At 42.9% G+C, this 20684-nt stretch overlaps 1 protein-coding gene across 2 annotated transcripts in view; it reads left to right on the plus strand.

Moving 5' to 3' along the window:
• The window catches only part of RLBP1 (retinaldehyde binding protein 1), a 42288-nt gene extending 21921 nt beyond the window's left edge, over positions 1–20367 (plus strand). For both annotated transcript variants that reach the window (XM_088452835.1, XM_088452834.1), the window contains exons 5-8: positions 14309–14487; positions 15100–15258; positions 16636–16746; positions 17835–20367. In XM_088452835.1, coding sequence (XP_088308961.1) covers positions 14309–14487; positions 15100–15258; positions 16636–16746; positions 17835–17993 — 608 coding nt within the window. In that variant the 3' untranslated portion in view covers positions 17994–20367. The remainder of the gene's footprint in view (positions 1–14308; positions 14488–15099; positions 15259–16635; positions 16747–17834) is intronic.
• The last annotated feature ends 317 nt before the right edge of the window (positions 20368–20684 follow it).

The following is a 20684-nucleotide window of genomic DNA, read 5'->3' on the forward strand; positions in this document are numbered from 1 at the left end:
CGAGCTGAAGCAAAGGCAGCCTAAAGCATCAGAAAAACTAGGCCTCGTACAATGCTCACACATACGACCCAGGCATCGCATTACCATGCCACTTATCAGCGTTTGCCGTTCACTCTGCGCTAGCAGAATTTCAAATGTTGGAATGTATCACACAGGGTTAGATGTATGTTACATAGCATATTGTCCCCTTGGAAAAGCAATGAGCAAACTTAGGGGTTCAGTCTGCTATCTCTTTGCCTGCCCTGTGTAATATCCATGTTAGTCTTTTTCAGACTATGCCCAATGAAGTTACTCATATTGTGCCATAATGTAATTCCATGAGGATATTTTTCTCAATTAGATTGACAGAAGAGCTGAGAGGTGATAAAGGGATTATTTGAAAAATAAAATAAAATAATGACTTACTAGCACCATTGTAGGAGGTAGGTAACGTTTTGTGACAAGAATATTTTTACAATTTATTAATATTTATATTTTATAAATACAAAAAGAAATTCAAAATATAGGTCATGAGAGACTTTTAATCTTTATTGAGATGCATGTCTTTCATTAACAGTAAAATGCATGATTTGCAGGTGCTATGGGGGTCATTACAAGACAACGTTCATATCAGTCTGTTTCTCTTATTTGAGAGATAACAATGTTGCAGCAGACCTCAATGCACCTCTAAATAGTGACCTCAATGCACTACTAAATAGTGACCTCAATGCACCACTAAATAGTGACCTCAATGCACCACTAAATAGTGCAATCTAACCAAGACCAGAGTGGGAGTAAATAGCAGTTCTGGCCAGCCAACAGTTGTGTACAACCAAGTCACAAGTGTGGGGCCTATCGCTGACCATTGCAGCTGCAATGCCGCACACTGCACTGAAGGAGGGTGCTTGAAATAGAAAAAGTGTGCTGGTAAAACGCACGCAGAGGGAGATGCATCAAACCTTGGAGAGATAAAGTACCAACCAATTAGCTCCTAACTGCCATTTTTCAAACACAGCTGTAAAATGACAGTTAGGAACTGATTGATTGTTACTTCATCCCTTTCCACTTATTTCTCTAAGGTTTGATACACCTCCCCCTCAGTGTGATTTTGTCATGTTCCATGTGGCGTGTAGTGACCTGGTTCACATAACATTTCTATTCAGCATACCATAGAGTTGAGGTTATATCGTTTGGCAAGTCCCAGAACTGCCAGATTGCTGTCTGAATCTAACGTTACATTTTGACAACACTCATATCAAAATTAACATTTAACAACATTCCTTTGCAAAATAAGATTTAATTTACTCCATTTAGTATTGTCAGTAGGGCTGATTCAGCAATGCACATTAGTGCTCTGCTGATCACAGATTCTCGATGGTTGGGAATCTGCATATACGCCGGACCTGTACTACACATGTGCAGTACCGCCGGTCTGTGGGATCGCACGCAGTTCAGCAGCAAACTTTCAGTGACTGACAGTCTACTGCACTTTGGTGACACGGTGTCAGTGTCAGCCTCCATTTACCAAAATGGTGGCGTGTCACTACCGTTGGGAGGGAGGGAAGAGACCAGGACCTCCATCGGCTGAGGGAGATTTCCTGGTCACTTTTCCTGACCTGCGATGGCCGGCCTGCGTGACACCATGGTCACTGAGCCGGCAGAGGATCATGCAGATTATTTGATGCTGCATCCAAGGACGCAGGTCGGATCATTAATACATGCAGGAGGCATGACACCACCTGCTGCATTACCATAATCTCAAGGATGGAATTGCAAAGCTAAAGCTTATGTGCGGTTTTGCAATTCCTTCCTGTGCTGAATCTGGCACCGTGTTCATTATGTGAACAGTTTTGTATATTTTGTTTTTCACCAGTAGATGGAGCTAGGGCACCAGACTTATACTGGTTTAGTCAAAACATTTAATAAGGAGAAGTCTATAAAAAACATTTTCCAGGAAGATAAACTTAACAATTAACTTAGTTAGATGTCAGTGGACTCTAGAACAATAATATCTCTCCTGGCAAATTGAAAAGCCTTTGTTCTGTACTATGTCACTTGATGGATAGAGCAACAAGTTGCACTTCAACCATAGCTAGGAAGGCGCTGGTTAATTAAGCCTGTCTACTCTTAAAACATGTATTATTCTGGGATTATGTAATGTGCCACAGCTTAATGCTAGTAGTTGGTACTATGCATATAACTTACATCTCTGGAACTGCAGTGCGATTTCTGCTGTGGGATTTAGAGGGGCGAATTTTTGCAAAGACAAAACATGTCTGGTATTGCCTTTAAAAAAGTTGCTGATTTAAATCACGGTACAAAAATCATCGAAAGTCATCGATTTCACAAATCACTGTTTATTATATTTCTCCCATATAGTTCCTCCTATTGTAAATTAGAAATTTTCCTCTGAGAGTGATGATGGCTTTCATTGGAACATGTAGTCACAGATATGCTGTTTTAAGACTTAGGACCTGAAAGAGATTACCAGGCATGTGATAACACATTGTGCCTGATTCAGAGCCTGCTCGCGAGCACACAGCGCTCGCAAACGGCTCAATGTTTCCCCATTGCGCATGCGCGAACCCCGGGGCTCACTACAAGACGTGGTACTGGCGGTGGCCCTGGCCAATTCCAAAGAGATGTTGTCACGTCCCCCTCCCCCCAATAAAGTGAATAAACTAGTTTGTGGTGTCGCACAGGGGGCGGCTCCAGGGGAGAGGGAGGGTGGCTCCAGGAGGACACTTTTCTCTGTCCACCACCGCTGTGACCACATCTGCATAGCAGCGCAGCCACAGCTGCACATCAGGCACTGGAGTCTATTTACTAAGCCTTGGATGGAGATAAAGTGAACGGAGATAAAGTACTAGCCAACCAGCTCCTAACTGCCATTTCACAGGCTGTGTTTGAAAAATGACAGTTATGGATGGTACCTTATATCCATACACTTTATCTCCATCCAAGGCTTAGTGCATAGACCCCAGTGAGAGGAGACTAATGCAGCAGCAGTCTCCTCTCTTTTTACTGAACGATATGCGACTGCGCTGCTATGCAGACATAATGGTAGTGGGCAGAGCAGTGGGGGCAGTTTCTGACCCAGGCCACCGCGGGGCCCCTCTAACTAAACTTGGTCCGGCTAAGTAAAACCAACTCCCCCCCCCCCCTCCCAGCACCTCTGCATATGAGCGGAAATCAGCTATTTTTCCATGCTATTTTTTATACCCATTTTGCTACCAACTCTTCATCAACCCCTGTATATCATTATTCACATGCATTCACCATGGTGCTGTACAGGAGAAGCATGGTGGGGATTACTGCGCATGTCAGAGGTTTTATGTTACCAATACAATTATATTGCAATATCACTGAGCAGTATATTGGTTATTGTTATACTCTTTATGGCATACTTGCCGACATTCTGGCTGCCATCTGCGGGAGAGGGCCGTCAGGTCGGCATAGCGAAAGGACATGGCGCGGATTAGGTGGCCGGGGACATTACTCGGCATTAGGGGTGGAGCGGCGGGGCGTGACCACATGATCGCTTAATCGTGGCCCCGTTCCAGCTATACAATGCTGAGATTACCAGGCCCCCTGCTGCAGGGGTATGTCTGGGATGGCAGGGGTGTCAGAGGGTAGGCAGCCAGAAGACCCGCTTTTCCGGGTGACTGAGAGCGCCACCCGATTTGGACCGAGAGCAGGCAGCTATGCTTTAGGGTTTATTAACAGTTTATGTTTACAGTTCTTTCTATTTTATATCAGTTAAATAATTGTACACAGGTTATTGCTGGAAACTAAGGACCATGCTTGCCGACATTTGGCTCCCTCCTTCCGGGAGGGAGCTGTCGGGCTTACAGGGCTGGGGGCGTGACGCTGCCAAAGGGGGCGGGGCCCGGCACATGACGCAGCATTGGGGGCGGAGCATGGGGCGTGACAGCGCGATCGCGTCATCGTGGCTCCGCCCCATCTTCACAATGCCGCGATTAATGGCATTGTGCAGCGGGGGCGGAGCCACGATGACGCGATTCAGCGTGAATCGCGTCACCGGCCCCCCTGCTGCCGGGGTTTGTACCTAAAGGCGCGGGGGGGTGCGGGCACATCGCCGGGGGCCAGGAGGATTGCCTGTCTTCCTGGCAGGTCGGAAGCGGCACCCGATTTTCGGGAGGCTCCCGACCAAATCAGGAGGGTAGGCAAGTATGCTAAGGACCTCATTCAGAGATGTATGCAAACCCGATGGTTTGCATGCATCCCCGATGTTTGAAGATTGGCGCATGCACAGGATGTGTACTACACATACGCCGGTCTTCTGCTGGGAGATCTTTCTCAGTCCCCCAAAGCTGCAGCCTAATTGACAGGCTGCGGCCATTTGGGAATTGAAGTGGGGGGAGCCAGCATACGCTCCCTGAAACGGGGGTATGTTGCACTGGGAGTTACCTGGGAGTGCTGGGGCCACAGTCTAAGTCTTCCAACACAGAATTCCTGACCCCAGCTGAGCAATTCCTGCGGCGTCTTCAGACGCAGCACTCGGATCACAGATGCTGTCAGGAGGCGTCTTTTTCCTACATATGCCTCCCATTGCATTACCATATGTTAGCATCTCTGAATAGGCCCTGAGTGGAGAAAATCATTGTGTCTATTGGTGAAATGAATTATGTGGGAAATATAGAAAGTAGAAATACTTCCCAACTAACAGTGTGGTGGGACGTCTTTTGTCAAGACCCTGTCATTTCAACCAGGGGCATTTTAAGAGAGGAGGTGGCCTGTGTGCAGCCTCTGTTTGGGTCCCCTCCTCTGTCGGCAGCTCAGCGGCACTGAGTGCTGTAGACTCTGGCTTCATGCCAGAATCAACAGCGCATGCACGGATCTCCGGGAAAATGGCGCCCACGCCTACTTTCCCAGGGGACATCTTTTCTGCGCATGCGCAGATCACCGGGAAAATGGCCGCAGCCATTTTCCCAATATGTGTTTGCTGCTCTGCAGCGCCGGAATCGGCGGAGAGGTAAGTATAATTACCTATGGTTGCAGGGTGTGCGGTGTGGACTCCCCTGGATCCAGGGGCCCGTGTGCACTGCACACCTTGCACCCATTATAATGACGCCTATGATTTCAACTCTATATTTGTTTGCAGTTGATGCTGTGTAAGGCACCACAAATTCCCCCATGTCAGACAGTCAACATAGAAAAACATGAGTATAAATGAATCATAATAGTAAGACAAGTGGTAAGAGGGCAAGTATGAGTTGTACAGGTGCAATTACAAGTATCACATGATAGGTAGAGATTCTGTACGTGTAAGTTGAACGTAGCAGTATGACACTCACATAAAATTGTAACATAAAACATAATAGATACAAGCAGGATAGACTGTGGTGGCGACAGAAATTAGATGGGCCTTGCTCTCCAGAGTTTACAATCTAGAAGGATGGTACAGGTGGAGAGAGTAGGGGCAATGAGATACAGGTGGCCATGAATGTGTGGAGTGAGTCACTGACTATGGCCATGGGCTTGAGGAACAGGATAGAGCAACATGTTGTCAACCATGAGGGTGATGAGAGAAGGGGTAGTGACATTGGAAGGGGGAGAGATAATGAGCTCTGATTTAAACATAATGGAGCTGATCCTGAGTTGAAAGCATCTATGGCCAAATGGAAAAGTGTCTTCGGATGTGTCCAACTCATAATCAGCCCCAATATGTCTGAATCTGTGTCTGCTTAATACATTATGGTAATGTGAGAATCTGCCTTTGTACTGTAATAATGAGCATGACTGCATGTGGAAGCTTCTCCTGCCCACTGTTCTTACGTCCACTGCCGCAGATGTCATCATTAGTATTGGGACATCAGCCCCATGCTGCCAATGGACAATCAATCAGTATGCACTAGGTTTGAGAGAGGTAGAGAATTGGATGGGTTAAAGGCCATTAAGGCTTTGCTGAGTGCACACGCATATAAGTGGAGTAGGGCTCGCAGGAGATCAAGTGAGGTAGAAGGTGATGAGATTGTGGTTGGAGAGTGGGAATGCAGAATTGGATAAGTTACGGATGTAGCTAAGGTAGAAGGAGTAGCAATCACAATAGGTGGCTGGTCTATGACTCCATACAACTGCCTAAATCTGTCAAATTCCTCCTGGCTGCAATGCTGGGAGATTGGAGATTATCTGGGAATGGCATCGCACATAGAAGTTGTATCTCTGTCATTCTATTATTAGGGAAATTAGTTGCAAGACAGCTCTCTTACTCAATGCCTTGCATTGCAGAGGAACCAAAATGTTTCTATTACTTGGCAGTAGGTAAACGGATATACAAATAATATTTGTGATATATACCCTTGTGATTTGAAATTGAACCCATTTGATCTCTGAAATGTGTGACTAACGCATATGGAATGGTAGTTTCATAAAAGTACAATATTTATTTATATATAAAAAAAAATAGGAATTCATTCTTGCCTGGGAGTTCCTAATATCCCACGACGCACATTTCACTGATTAGTTTGTGTTGCTTGGTCAGGATGAGCCGTGTAAGGATCTGCTCTTGATTTACCAGTCACTGTTATGACTTCTACTTCAGGGATTTCACAATTGCCCTGACCTCTGCCTGCCCTTGACCCCTGTGTATCAAATTACAGCTCTCTGGCCACCTACAGTGCGCTGCCTCATTCATTCAAAGCCCGGACTGGCATGTGGGTGAGATATTGCAGATCACTTTGTAAACACATTAAACCTATTAATGAGATAGTGGCTCCTTTAATTGTGCAGCAGAGATAGGATGAGGGTTAATAGCAGTTACTGCACAACATACCACTTTACAACTGAGCTGGCCATAAGGTGGAAGATAACATTGGCATCGCTTAATGTATATTGTATATATTGGTGTTAGTATTGATAATATTTAAATGGCTCCATATATTAAGATTTATTTAAACCAATAATATTTGCTTATAAGAATTGAACTGTTGTTTAAAGTATATACATGTAGGGTGAGATGTATAAAAGATACAAATGTGGTAAATCCTCCAAAAACTGCCATTTTCATAGGTTTACCACAATACATATTGATCCCCTAGTGTATTAAACAGGTCTGTAGCAGATATCGCCAATATCAGTTGTGGTCCTGTGGTATAACAAGTCCCATAGTATTCTATGTGGCCACATACATCAAGCTCCAGAAGCAGAAGTTTCCAGAGCTTGGGCACACTATCTAACACCATCAATAGATGTAGTTAACTATAGAAGCCTATGTACTTATTATATCCACAGACTTCCTCTCTGTTACTTGCAGCTTACGTCAATGGCCACGCATTACTATTTGGACTCTCATGTCCTAAACTAGAAGTCTATACATCGCCAGAACAGCTCTTTATTGGAAGATCAGTCTCTGCAACAAGGTTTTGCTTATTACTGGTAATAAAATATGCCAGTATGCAGGTGATTAGAGGGGTAGATTATTGTATTTCCGATATTTGAGACATGGGACAGCACCGCTGGTGTAATGGTTAGTATTACTACCTCACAGCACTGAGGTCTTCAGTTCGACTCCCACTATGGCCCTAACTGTGTGGAGTTTGTATATTCTCCCTGTACTGGGGTAGGTTTCCTACGGGTACTCCAGTTTCCTCCCACATTCCAAAAAATATACTGATAGGTTAATTGTCTCCCAAGAAATAATTAACCCCGGTGTGTGTGCATGTGGAAGAAACATAGATTGTAAACTCCACTGGGGCAGGGACATATGTGAATGGGCAAATATTCTCTGTAAATCGCTGCGGAATATGTGTGCGCTATATAAATAACTGGTAATAAATAAATATATCTTACCCTTACGGGGTCTATCCATTACGCGACCTGAAAAACTGAACGTCTAGCGTTCAGTCCTTCAGGTCGCTGGGTGCGGTGCCCGCACTGAACGGTGTTCACTGAACGTCATTCAGTGCAGGGAGACCTACCTCCTATCTGGGAACATGTGGAACCTGACGATCGTTGTCAGGGTGACCAGCATGTTCCACAGCTTCTCGGGGTCGGCAAGGACCCAGCGTGCATGCGCATCGCTGGTACTTGCCAGCTATCCATTACACGACTTTCTGATTGTTCCAACCAAAACCTCCTGGTTTTGGTCGGATCGTTCAAAAAGTCGTCTAATGGATAAGTAAGGTAATTTAATGTAGAAAGTGCTAAAGCCCAAAATCACCTTTGGTCCTGCCATGTGTTGCATTTTGTTCAAAGGAGTTTACTGCTTACCAGCAGTCTTTACAAGATAACAGGTAATTATTAAAGTGATATGATAGGGAAGAGTTTTTATTGTCACTCCATGCTGCAAGGATTGGTGCAGAGTCATTTTCACTCCACATAATAACTGGCCACTATTGAGCCACACCTGCTCAGAGTTGGCTGTAATATGAGTAATAAAAAGTAATTGGGGTCCGCAGTTTGACAGCAATATCATATTTTTTCATAACAATTATTTATATAGCGATTAAATATTGGGTAATGGTTTATATATATGCTAGCTGTTGCCCGTGGCTTCGCCCACGATTAAATCACTTGTGCCAACATTTTTTTTTATTTGAGGCATTCTAGTTGCATTAATTTACATAGGGTCCATGTCGCGGAAGTAGCCCACGTGACCAGCAGCGCTCTACAGACTGGTGGCAGCAGTGTCTTCTCCCACCACCCACACTTAATGTCACTGTGTGCCCTGTGCACAGACTGCTATGTAGCCTATCCCAGTGGTTCCCAAACTTTCTTGAATCACGGCGCACTAGAGTATCAACATTTCTTTTCATGGCACCCCTTATTTTCTTATTGAGAAATTCAGAAAAAAATACTAAAGTAACTAAATTGTGCTGTCAACCTTAGGTTCAGTTATGTGGTAGTGGATAGGGTTGTGCTTCTGTTTATCTACATATTTTATGACTGGCAGACACCAGCAATGGCTTTGTCTATCACATTGACTATAAATAATTTTATTTGGTCCTGGACAATCAAGCCATGGCAGCCTTGCAAGTGCCCAAAGGCACCCCAGTGCCACAGCACACCGTTTGGGAACCACTGGCCTATTCTAATCACATGAATGCAGGGCCAAAGCACCTTTCCCCTAACCCTTACTGGCCATGGCCATGGTGCCACACCTATCTCTTGCATTGATGATGTGATACATTTTGTTGTTATAGTTGCTCAGCTTTATATTAGGATGTATACAAACATACACACTGTAGTGTCTACATATTTATATTACTCATATAAGTCTGTGGGGCTTACGATCTGTATTCCCTACCACAGAAAGGGTCAATCTCCTCATCTGGACCACAATATAACAAAAAATAAAAAAATATATTAATAGTTGTATATATAGACATTTATGCACCTCATGTTATCATTTTGCATGAGCCCCATTAGCCACCAAGGGATGAAAAAAAACATATGAACATTGTGCTCTGACTGAGGTATGGGGTCCCATAGCAACTTCCTGAGGCATCTCAGCCCTCATTGCTGCCTTCTGTGTGCCCACTTATTTATTTATTAAATAATATTTACTTATATAGAACCAGCATATTCTATTGCAATTGGGAACAGAACAGTAATAAAACAAGGCTGGGTAATAACAGACAGAGAAAGCGGTAAGAGTGCCTTGCTCGCAAGCTTGCACTCTATATCACTTTAGGTACGTTCCTGCCAGTTGAAACGCACAATATAGCTGCACAAAGGTACATAGAGGATAAAGAGCCAGAGAGAAACAAAACTCTCAGATCTGTTCCACTACGTATTTCCCTCATTCCATGTTTGGATATAGAATTCAATATTTTGCGCCTGCAGAAGTTGGACATGTTCCCAGTCCTACCCCAACTGCACCGCACAGCACAATGTCATTGGCTCAGCTTTATTCATAGACTACAAATTCAGGTAAATGTAAACTTACAGTTACAGTGTGGAATATAATTCCACAGAAATTGCACCTCTCTGCCCCGTGTCCTCTTCCGCTGCACCTCTCTGTCACGTGTCCTCTTCTGCTCCACCTCTCTGCCACGTGTCCTCTTCTGCTCCACCTCTCTGCCACGTGTCCTCTGCTGCTGCACCTCTCTGCCACATGTCCTCTTCCACTGCACCTCTCTGCCACGTGTCCTCTTCCACTGCACCTCTCTGCCACGTGTCCTCTTCCACTGCACCTCTCTGCCACGTGTCCTCTGCTGCTGCACCTCTCTGCCACGTGTCCTCTTCTGCTCCACCTCTCTGCCACGTGTCCTCTTCCGCTCCACCTCTCTGCCACGTGTCCTCTTCCGCTGCACCTCTCTGCCACGTGTCCTCTTCCGCTGCACCTCTCTGCAGGTATCCTCTTCCGCTGCACCTCTCTGCACGTGTCCTCTTCCGCTGCACCTCTCTGCCACATGTCCTCTTCCCCTGCACCTCTCTGCCACGTGTCCTCTTCCACTCCACCTCTCTGCCATGTGTCCTCTTCCAGTGCATGTCTCTGCCACGTGTCCTCTTCCGCTGCACCTATCTGCCATGTGTCCTCTTCAGCTGCACCTCTCTGCCACGTGTCCTCTTCCGCTGCACTTCTCTGCACGTGTCCTCTTCTGCTCCACCTCTCTGCCACGTGTCCTCTTCCGCTGCACCTCTCTGCCACGTGTCCTCTTCCGCTGCACCTCTCTGCACGTGTCCTCTTCCGCTGCACCTCTCTGCACGTGTCCTCTTCCGCTGCACCTCTCTGCCACATGTCCTCTTCCCCTGCACCTCTCTGCCACGTGTCCTCTTCCACTCCACCTCTCTGCCATGTGTCCTCTTCCAGTGCATGTCTCTGCCACGTGTCCTCTTCCGTTGCACCTCTCTGCCACGTGTCCTCTTCCACGGCACCTCTCTGCCTACAGTCCTATGACCTCACATTCCTGGCGTTTGTCCTAAAATAGCCAAGATTGTTCAATTCAGTACTAACCGTTGGCTTAAAATTCAATATTTCATATAATGACTTTCAAACTAACAATTACCATTGAATATTTTTATTGTATGATGGAATACAGAGGAATATTCTATTCATTTTATTATGCAGACTTTCCAGCTTGGAACTCATCCACCTTTATGAGCGTAAAAGCAAGCACCTGCTTCCTCTACTTCTGTTTGCCACATACAGTAACATGGCTTCATAAAGCCCAATGCTCTATCAAGGGTACTACTTTTCCGTTTACTGGAGCTCATCTCATCCATGAATAATATAACTCATGACATAATGCAAACTTCATGCTGTAGCACTTGTCTATGCAATAGACCGGTGACTTTGGAACTGGAAGACCTCCTATGGGAAAACATTCCCCAAAACTCAAATTCTCTGCAAAATCTAAATGAGTCATCAAAGTATTTTACATTTTTAATGGTTCCATTAAATAACAATTTTCTGAATGACCCTCTTTCAAAAGTTTAACATTTCTAAAAACTAAGGCTTAACGTTCGATGCCCAGAGGAGCCATTATTGTGTGCAGAACTGGTGAACTAGACATAATAAAACAGAAGCATAACTAGCTAGGAGGACGGAATATAAAGACCTCACTATATAAGTGGCAGTAACAGGACACAGTCACTCTGTACAGACTGCACTAAGCGTGCCTGTGGGAGGTGCACGTTCTCCCCTTCTGAGACCAGCCAACTGAAAGTTTCCCTTACTAACCAAACACACAGCAGAAAGGAGACATTTACCATCCTGTGACTGATTGATCAAGGATTTCCTCATTCAGAAATAATTTCCTCTGTTTTTAGTTTATTATTACCCCTCCCCCTACCCACATGCAAACTCACAGAAAATATACCAAGAAGGGTACAGGCAGGTCAGTCTACCATCTCATCAAAAAATTAGCCGCTTTAGTAATATAAAACACAACTGGGAGACAGGCATAATTTGGCTTGGTAATGGGGAATAGTGACTATATTGTGCAGAATAACTAAAGCTAGATAGAAGATACAGCCAGTGTTAGACAGGGATGTACATCAACCATCGATAGTAACCTTCGAGTTTCCTCCCAGATGGTAATAGTGTTACCATCGATGGGAGAGTTCCAATGGCAAAATTCCATGGCTTTTCAGTACTGAGCAAGCATGGCCACCATCCATGTTCTATTGTACATGGATTGACTCCAAACATTGATGGTTTACCTTCAAAGGTTCCCCAATGTTTAGTTACAAACTACTGACAATTAACCCGTCGATGGCCATCTTTAGTTTTAGACACAATTTCACCTAGATATGATGTGTAACTTAAACAATGAAAACTGGGCCAGGGGTTGGGAGAACTTCTATATTGGTAGTTGTATTGCACAATCCAGCTGCCAGTCACATGGTACAACTGCAAACTTTTGTACATAGCTTTGCTGCTGCCAAGATACTGTGCAGAGCTATATATGATGATGAGTAATATGCTGAGCTATGTCTTCTGTCAAGATTAATATACAGAGACATATTTGGTGTCAAGACTAATATGCAGAGTCATATCTGGTGACAGCTTGCCACAGGGCCACCATCAGGGGGTTACAGAGGACAATAATGTACTGGACCCAGGCTCAGTGGGGGGCCCGAAGTGCATAGATGATTTTGTCTGCCCCTCATCTCTCCCCAAGTGTGCCTCCGCTCCTATCCCTCCCCAAGAGTGCCTCTGACTTCCCCTCCTTAGGTGTGCCACGGAACACATTCACCCCATGTGTGCCTCTGCTCCCATCCCTCCCCAGGTATGCCATTGCTCCAATCCCTCTCCAGGTGTGCCTCTGACCACTTCCTCCCCATGTGTTTCTCTGACCAATGCCTCTACATGTGCTCCTCTGACTCCCCCTCCCTCCCTATGTTTTCCTCTGACCCATGCCTCCCTGTGACTTCTTTCCCATATGTGCCTCTGCCCCCATCCCTCCCTATGTGTATCATTGATCCTCCTCCCAATGGGTTCCTCTGACACACTCTCCATGTGTTCCTCAGAAACACACTCACCCTTCCCCATCTCTGACTCTGCTGCTGTCCCCATCTCCAGCTGTGTCTTTGCCCCCTCCCCATGGCTGGTGGCTGCCGATCAGAAGTAGCGTGGATGAACGGAGGCAAGACCATGTTCATTGCCATGCCAATAACGGAACATAAAAATGACGAACAAGCACATTTTATTCTTTAATAAATGATTTGTACTTTTTACCCTTTAAGGGTTACTGTCATAGCCATACTATGAGGCACATGTTTGTACTGTGGGAACGCAATAGCATGTGCTTGCTCTGTGCACCAGCAGCTCCATGCTACACCTCTGCCTGTCTCATCTGTACTGGGCCCCACAATTTCTGATGTTATTTCTGGCTAGCCGGTCAAAGGGCCTGATTAAGAGATGGACACTAATGGCACTGCATCTGCGGATTTGTATGCAGCAGCTGTGCAACATATGCAAAGTTGCAGCCGCCGGGATTTGTATTGAGACACCCACCGGCGGCTTTGCAAAACCAAGCAATTGGTCACAGATCAGTCAATAATCGGCTATTAGAGTAACCTTATAGTCATGAAGAATGCTTGTGGGAACTGAGCTATTTTTGCTTTGTATCAGATTGCAGTCGCAGGCTGAGACATGCCCTGAAAATGGTCACGACACACCTACGTATGAATCGCCGCCCCTCGTTGCTGCTCATAAACGGTCCCTGGGCCTGATTCAGAATTGGGAATAGAGTAAGAAAGAGCAAGCAACTTGGTAAAACCATGCTGCACTGCAGGGGGGCAGTTGTAAAACGTACAGAGAGATTTAGATTTGGGAGGGGTGTGTCCAAACTGACATCTACATTGCAGTGTACAAATAAAGCTGTCCAGCATTTGTGGGCTACATGCAAAAGCAGCCAGTATTTGCCCCACAAGCAAGGAAAATTTATGTATTTGCACCCCTTGGATTGCAGCATGGTTTGCCCAGGTACACCGTTACTTGCTATTTCTTACTCTATTCCCAACTCTGAATAAGGCCCCCTGTCTGTCAAATAATTCCTCACTACGAGCGATAACAGTAGTGAAACATCTTTGAATCAGGCCCAAAGTGTACATTAGTACCAACACTCTCAATCAAATAAAGTGTGCCTATTCTATATTTCAGTAGGAATGCCTTCATTCCACCCAATTTCCATACCTCCTGTATCTGCTATTACACTAACTCAGCCATGTTTTTCTGTAAAAAACCAGGGTGCCATGGCTGAATAATAAGTTTAAGAGCTACATAAATAAGCTAAATATCCTCAGCACATATACTGTGTTTGTGAATAATGCCCACTCACCTTGCCAATATCAACAGATATTAAAGATTCATCTTCAGCATTAACATTCCTTCATTTATTTGTAATGTTTCCAACAGGCTATGTAAATTTTCGTCAGCAGTACCCAGAGCTGTTTGAGAATCTGACAGCGGAGGCTGTGAGAAGCACCATCGAGGCCGGCTACCCCGGAATTCTGACCAGCAGAGACAAGAATGGCAGAGTCATCCTCCTTTTTAAGATTGAGAATTGGGACTATGAGGAGATCACATTTGATGAGGTTTGTGGTACTGTGCCCCCATTGAAAGTAAAATGATAGTCAAAATGCTAACTAAATATTCAACATTAATAATTACATATACATAAAAGGCCTGATTCAATTAGCCTCGTTAATGTACCACGCGAGGAAAAGGGTAGTAGCCTCGGACATTTACGCCCGGAGGTATTCACTTAGAAGTCCTTTTCCTTGCTCGTTAACCAATAGATTCTGGGATAAGTACCCGGAGCTAAGGGTTAACGTGTTCACGACAGCCATGATAAGGGAAAAAAACACTACTTAATGCAGATTTCCGTTGAATCCTTAGGAGAAGGTGAACATCTGCGTTAAAGTGGCTGGTGCGGGCTGTAATTGAATAGCCCCAGGCAGTGCATTGTGGCTAATTAGCCCTTCAAGGCTAATTGAATTCGGTCCAAAGCATATATGTAAAATGTTCTTTCCTCACTTCCTGCTGGTGCTGTTAGTATTACAGCCTACAGAAATCTACAGTATGTGAGAAACACTAGCTCCAGCCATTATCAACTACACTTTAATTAGTTTTATGGTGTGGTTGTGTAACTTACATGATCTCTAATCCAGTGGATAATTCAAAGCCTGTACTGGGGTTTATTTCAGATCCTCCGTGCGTACTGCATTATTTTGGAGAACCTGTTGGAAAACGAAGAGACCCAGATAAATGGCTTTTGTATTATAGAGAACTTCAAAGGATTCACAATGCAACAGGCTTCCGGCATTAAACCTTACGAGCTTAAGAAAATGGTGGACATGCTACAGGTAAACACAGCACAACCAATGATCTGGCAAGGGAGGGGGAGGAGGCACATTTAGGGGGACGTTCCCCATTTTACAGGTAGGTGCACAAACTTATCCTTCCCTGAAAAACCACCTCATCTCTATCCTTATACTGGGATGTATTTTACAACTTCCAGTTGTAAATTAAATTACAAGCGAGCACATTTCCTGCTGTACTTTGGCCTCTGTAATAATAGCATTCAAACTGTATAAAAGTGAACACATGTAATAAACAGCCCCAATGTCCCCCTCACTCTTATAAATGATTCTAAACCAGGACCAGTGTTTGCTGAGAAAAACATAACATTTTAAATGAATGAGTGTTTGGTCCCACAGTAGAAGTAGTTAGTTGACATCTGAAATTATATCGAAAACTCTTTGCAAGGTTTTTGCTATTAAATTTGGAGCGGGAATTTCAGCCGCAGTGATTTCCAACGGGAATTAACACAGTTTATTTCTTGCAGCCCCAGAACAGATGAGAAATCAGGGAAGATCCCTATTTTAAGTTAAAAAATGTCGGGACTTGCTTCAGAACCACTTAGACATCCCCTAATGACTAATTAGGCAATTGGAAGTTTACAATTAGCTTAATTAGTCCAACAATTACATGTAATTATTGGGGTAAAAAAATGGCCTCAAAATTATTCCCATATCAACTTTTTCATATTTTTATGCACCCCAAATTTAATTAAAGTATTTATTTACACAAAATATTGCTTTTTATCATTGAACATTTTTTAAAAATTTAAGTTGTCCTCAAAGTACCCCCAAATCACCTTTTTTTTCAAAAAAACTTTTTAATTTATTTGTTTGCATTTAAACAAAAATACATATTTTTGTAATATCTTTTACTTTTTTTTAAAAAAATCTGCAAAATTCAGACATTTACAACATTTTAAAAGTACAAAATAGTTTTCTTAGGGACAGTAATATACATCTATACTGTTTCCCAGTATTTGATATAATTTTTTTAGAGTACATGCTATTCCACATATTTTAGCATTTTTAAATCTCCTGCGGGAAAAATTACTGCAACCTTTTTTTTCCACTCGGATAGCGCAGGCATGAGGAGAGCAGAAACCTGAGTTAATGAAAAAATGGTTTTGATGGCCATGGTAATTTTGGCTTCAGTGTCCTCTAATAAATCATTAACACTCATTGTATTGACTGAGCCTTGTAAATAAAAAATGGCCATATAATCCATAATAAAGCTGTGTCGGATAAAGTACACACAAGTCATTCCTCAGAGGACACATAATTGGAGAAATGAATTTCCTTGCCTGGCTTTATGTTTTCTTGGTTGGATAAAACCAGGTTCATTTGGTTTTGGGATAACTTTTTAAACTCTCTTGCTTACAGGACTCCTTTCCTGCACGATTTAAAGCTGTTCACTTCATACATCAACCCTGGTACTTTACTACAACCTATAATGTAGTGAAACCTTTCCTGAAGAGCAAACTCCTTGAAAGGGTGAGTTTCAGTCAAACACATTCAATATGTTCTGACAGGCTAGATGATTATGAGTATGTGCGCCTTGTTTTATGGTGACAGTAGTAGTTTTAAACAGTTTCAGTAAACCAAAATAGAAAGAAATAACACATTCTCCGGCTTTTCGAATATGTTGTGCAATGTACATAGATTCAGCTTGTACTTAATGATTGTGAGTCAAGTTTTTTTATGTACAGTATTTAGTATACAAGCCCTGGCAACATCACAATTCACAGAAGAGACATGAAGTATAAGGGGTTTTTTTTGTTTTGTTTTTTAAGATGTTACAAAGTTATACATGTGATTTAGGTCCAAAACAGAACATTTGTTTTTTGTAAAAAGGCAATTATATTTCCCCTTTTTGCAGTCTATACTAATAAACCTTAAACTGTCAACAGTTTAACTTGAGGAGCTGCAGGTTACTGTATTGACAGCAATAGCGACCAGCTGTCCCAATGAGTGTGACTGCAAAAAGAGCTTCAAAGCATATTGGATCATTAGTGTATGTGGTCAGTAGATAACAGCTAGCTGCTTGTGCATGTGGTCATCTTCAGACAGGACTAACAGGTCATAGTGACTCCTGGGTATAAGTTTACTAGGCGTCGGTTAGGGCTACAATTCAAATCCGATAGGCATCACCGGTGGTTTAGTCCTGAAATAAATAGCATTTACTAAACGTTGGTTTTGACTACCATTTGAAATCCATTGGCGATGCCCATCGGTTTGGAAGCCCCTCATCTACCAAAAATCTGCTGCGATTCTGCTTTCAATCTTCACAGATTAGCCGTTGGCTAAACCTGCCGCATAATAAATCTGGGGTTTTCTGCTGAGCAGATGTTCTTTTGTGTTCTAAATTCTGCATTTTTGGCAGATTCCCGTCGGTTTTGCCTTTAGTAAATATGCAGATTGCAAAACTGTTAAGAAACCAACAAAAAATGCAAAACCTACCCCCAACCAGATCTAACTGTTCAGTTATGGATGGGACGAGAGTCAGAACAGGTCTGTGTGCGGCTGTCTTATATCCCTTTCACCAATGTCAATAACAATAAATATTTTCTAATGTGACATAGGTTTTTGTACATGGGGATGACCTGGAAAGTTTCTACAAGGAAATCGATGCAGACATACTGCCAGCAGACTTTGGAGGAAACTTACCAAAATATGATGGGCGAATAATTGCCGAAAAGCTCCTTGCACCAAGAAATGAATCAGAGGACACAGCTCTTTAGAAAACATGATGTACTTTGGTATATTCATAAGATACTTATTAAAAATACTCAGCCTTAGTGGTAATACAGTACATTCTACAATAAACATTTAAACACATACCTAGATGTATACAGGATGACCAAGAGAAAATCGGGCCCCAAATTTGTTTGCTTTTTAAAGGGGAGGCCTGAGCATGGGACCATTAGCAGTCAGAGGGCAGGCTGCTAGTCCAGGTCCCATACTTGGGCATTCCCTCTATCCCCCTGATTACAGCACCATAAACACAATTACTTGCCCCAGCATGGGGCTGTTTCTGTGTGGGTGGGGCTGGAGTTGTCGGTAAATAAACAATTTACCTTACTTTATCATATGGTAAAGAAAATTTGATCTAGTTAGAGCGTTTGTCAAAATAAGGAGACTGATGTTTATTAATTCCAGTGCTTTTCGCATAGGACTTTTATCCTGATCTACATGATAAAATCCACTGTGTGATTTAAAGAGTGGATTTAACAAACTTCAGTTTTCTTTTTCTCACATTCCTGCGAGTGTATTTACTGCACGGCTCTGACAGTAGATGGATCACAGATTTCTGAAAATGAATCGTGCTTTAAGGGACAGGTTTGCAGAAGTTCAAGTCATCTGCTTTACATAAAGTAATCTGAAGAAGGGCGGTTAGCAGCTGTGACATATATAATGGCTCCAAACGTCTTATTCTGCAGCTTGAATTCCTAATGTCTTCCACACGCATTCAATAGCAGATATTAAATTCTGGTTTTCATTTGCAATGCTACTTTAATCAATAGTGATCAGAATATACAGGACTAAGTACTGGGTACTTAGTAAGATGGGCGGCGGTGTTCGTACAACATAGAATTGTGCCTTTAAAGTGTTATTTTATGCAGCATAATTTTATAAGTGTTTACATCAGCCTTTATTAAAAATGTACAGTATATACAATTTCTGATCTTTACATTCCCCCTGGTGATGTCAGTCAGGAAGCCAATACTTAAGCAGTAATGAAGTCATTGTTTGACTCATAAGACCTAGGACTAAAATGAAGGCAAGGATGAGGTATAGACGTGAATAAGCTGCTTTGGGCACATGAAGGCATAAGGTCACAGGGCCACATATTATTGGAGCGGAGCATCGGGAGCCTGTGCTTAGATCTTCTGATTCTCTGGTTTTTCCATCATTTGCTGGATTTACTTATTACCATATACTGAATAAAAAGCAGCCTTCTCAGTAATAGTGCCATGGCCTTATGCATTTCCATGTGTAGATGTTGGGGAGGAGACAGATGAGTGCAGTTAGGTAGCATCTTTATTCATTGACCTGGCAATGACTGTGACTGCTTGAAGGAGATAAGCACATTAACCAATTCCATCCACCATTAATACAAAGACCTATTGATGGTAAAAGACAATCATTATGCATGTAATACTTTATTTCCTAAACTAAGGACAGTTGCTAATGATCCTCTTATCTATTAGAACTTTTCAACCTTGGCCCTCCAGCTGCTGTGGAACTACACATCCCAGCATGCACTGCCACCTTTTTGATATAACAGCATTCTAAAACTGTCAGTGCATGATGGGATGTGTAGTTCCACAGCAGCTGGAGGGCCAAGGCTGAAGACCCCTGCATTAGAGAGTGTATCCAATAACCTTACTTGGTTATTGTTTGGTCAGGAAAAACTTTTCCTAATGCAGGGGTGCGTTATTCACCCATACGCCAGTGAGAATAGGGAGTTTGAAACTCACTGATGTCAGATGGCCTTCTAAGCTTCAAGGAAAGAAGTCAGGTAGGGCATTCCTTTACTTAACATTACTATGATGATATACAGAATGTGTTTTAGATAAAGTTTGCAATAAGTGTAGTTATCCTAGGAAGATTGAGCCTGCAGCATCGGGAGTGTCCTTAAGGCAAGTTTTAGTTTATATTTTAGCTTGTTGCTTATTTCTGAATTAAGACTGAAATTATTCTTGATCATTCGATCAGCTTTTGATTATATGTAAAAGCAATTTTAAATATAGACGGGGAGATGTATCAAGCATTGGAGAGAGATAAAGTGCAGAAGTTGCCCTAAGCAACCAATCAGCTCCTAACTGTCATTTATCTAGCCCAGTCTTTGAAATGTCAGTTAGTAGCGGATTGGTTGCTTTGGAGAACTTCTCCACTTTAACTCTCTCCAAGGCTTGATACATCTCACCCAGAGAGAACTGGATTTTTTAAAGCCCTTTAATTTGAGGTATGTATGATGCAGCTTCTTTCTTATGTTTCAAACATCAGAAAATTTAAGCCATGTGAGGTGAATTGTATCACATTTTGCTAAATTATTAGTGCAGATAAAGACATCATATATAATTTAGCTGTGTTCTTTATTTTAAGTAGAATGTCATTTACATAGAATTCTATATTTTTTTTGTCTCATTCTTGAAATAAACTCTTTCATGTACTGTAATTGTTGTCACATCTCTATACAGTAAATCTCTGCTTTGTTCGCAGGATGTGTATTTTTTGTGTTGCCATGTGGACTCATACATATCACACGTGAAGAGTGACCACAGATATTTAATTGATTATTTATGGCCCATTGAAATAAAATCAGGTGATCAAGTCATCGATAGATCTAATTAAGGATAGGAGGGTGCTGTGACCACAATGTGGGTGTGTGGGATCCCAGATCCAACCAAGGCATAAAAATGACAGCA

Source organism: Taudactylus pleione, unplaced genomic scaffold, assembly GCF_031769625.1.
Source record: "Taudactylus pleione unplaced genomic scaffold, aTauple2 ptg000556l, whole genome shotgun sequence".
Classification (NCBI taxonomy): Eukaryota; Metazoa; Chordata; class Amphibia; order Anura; family Myobatrachidae; genus Taudactylus; species Taudactylus pleione.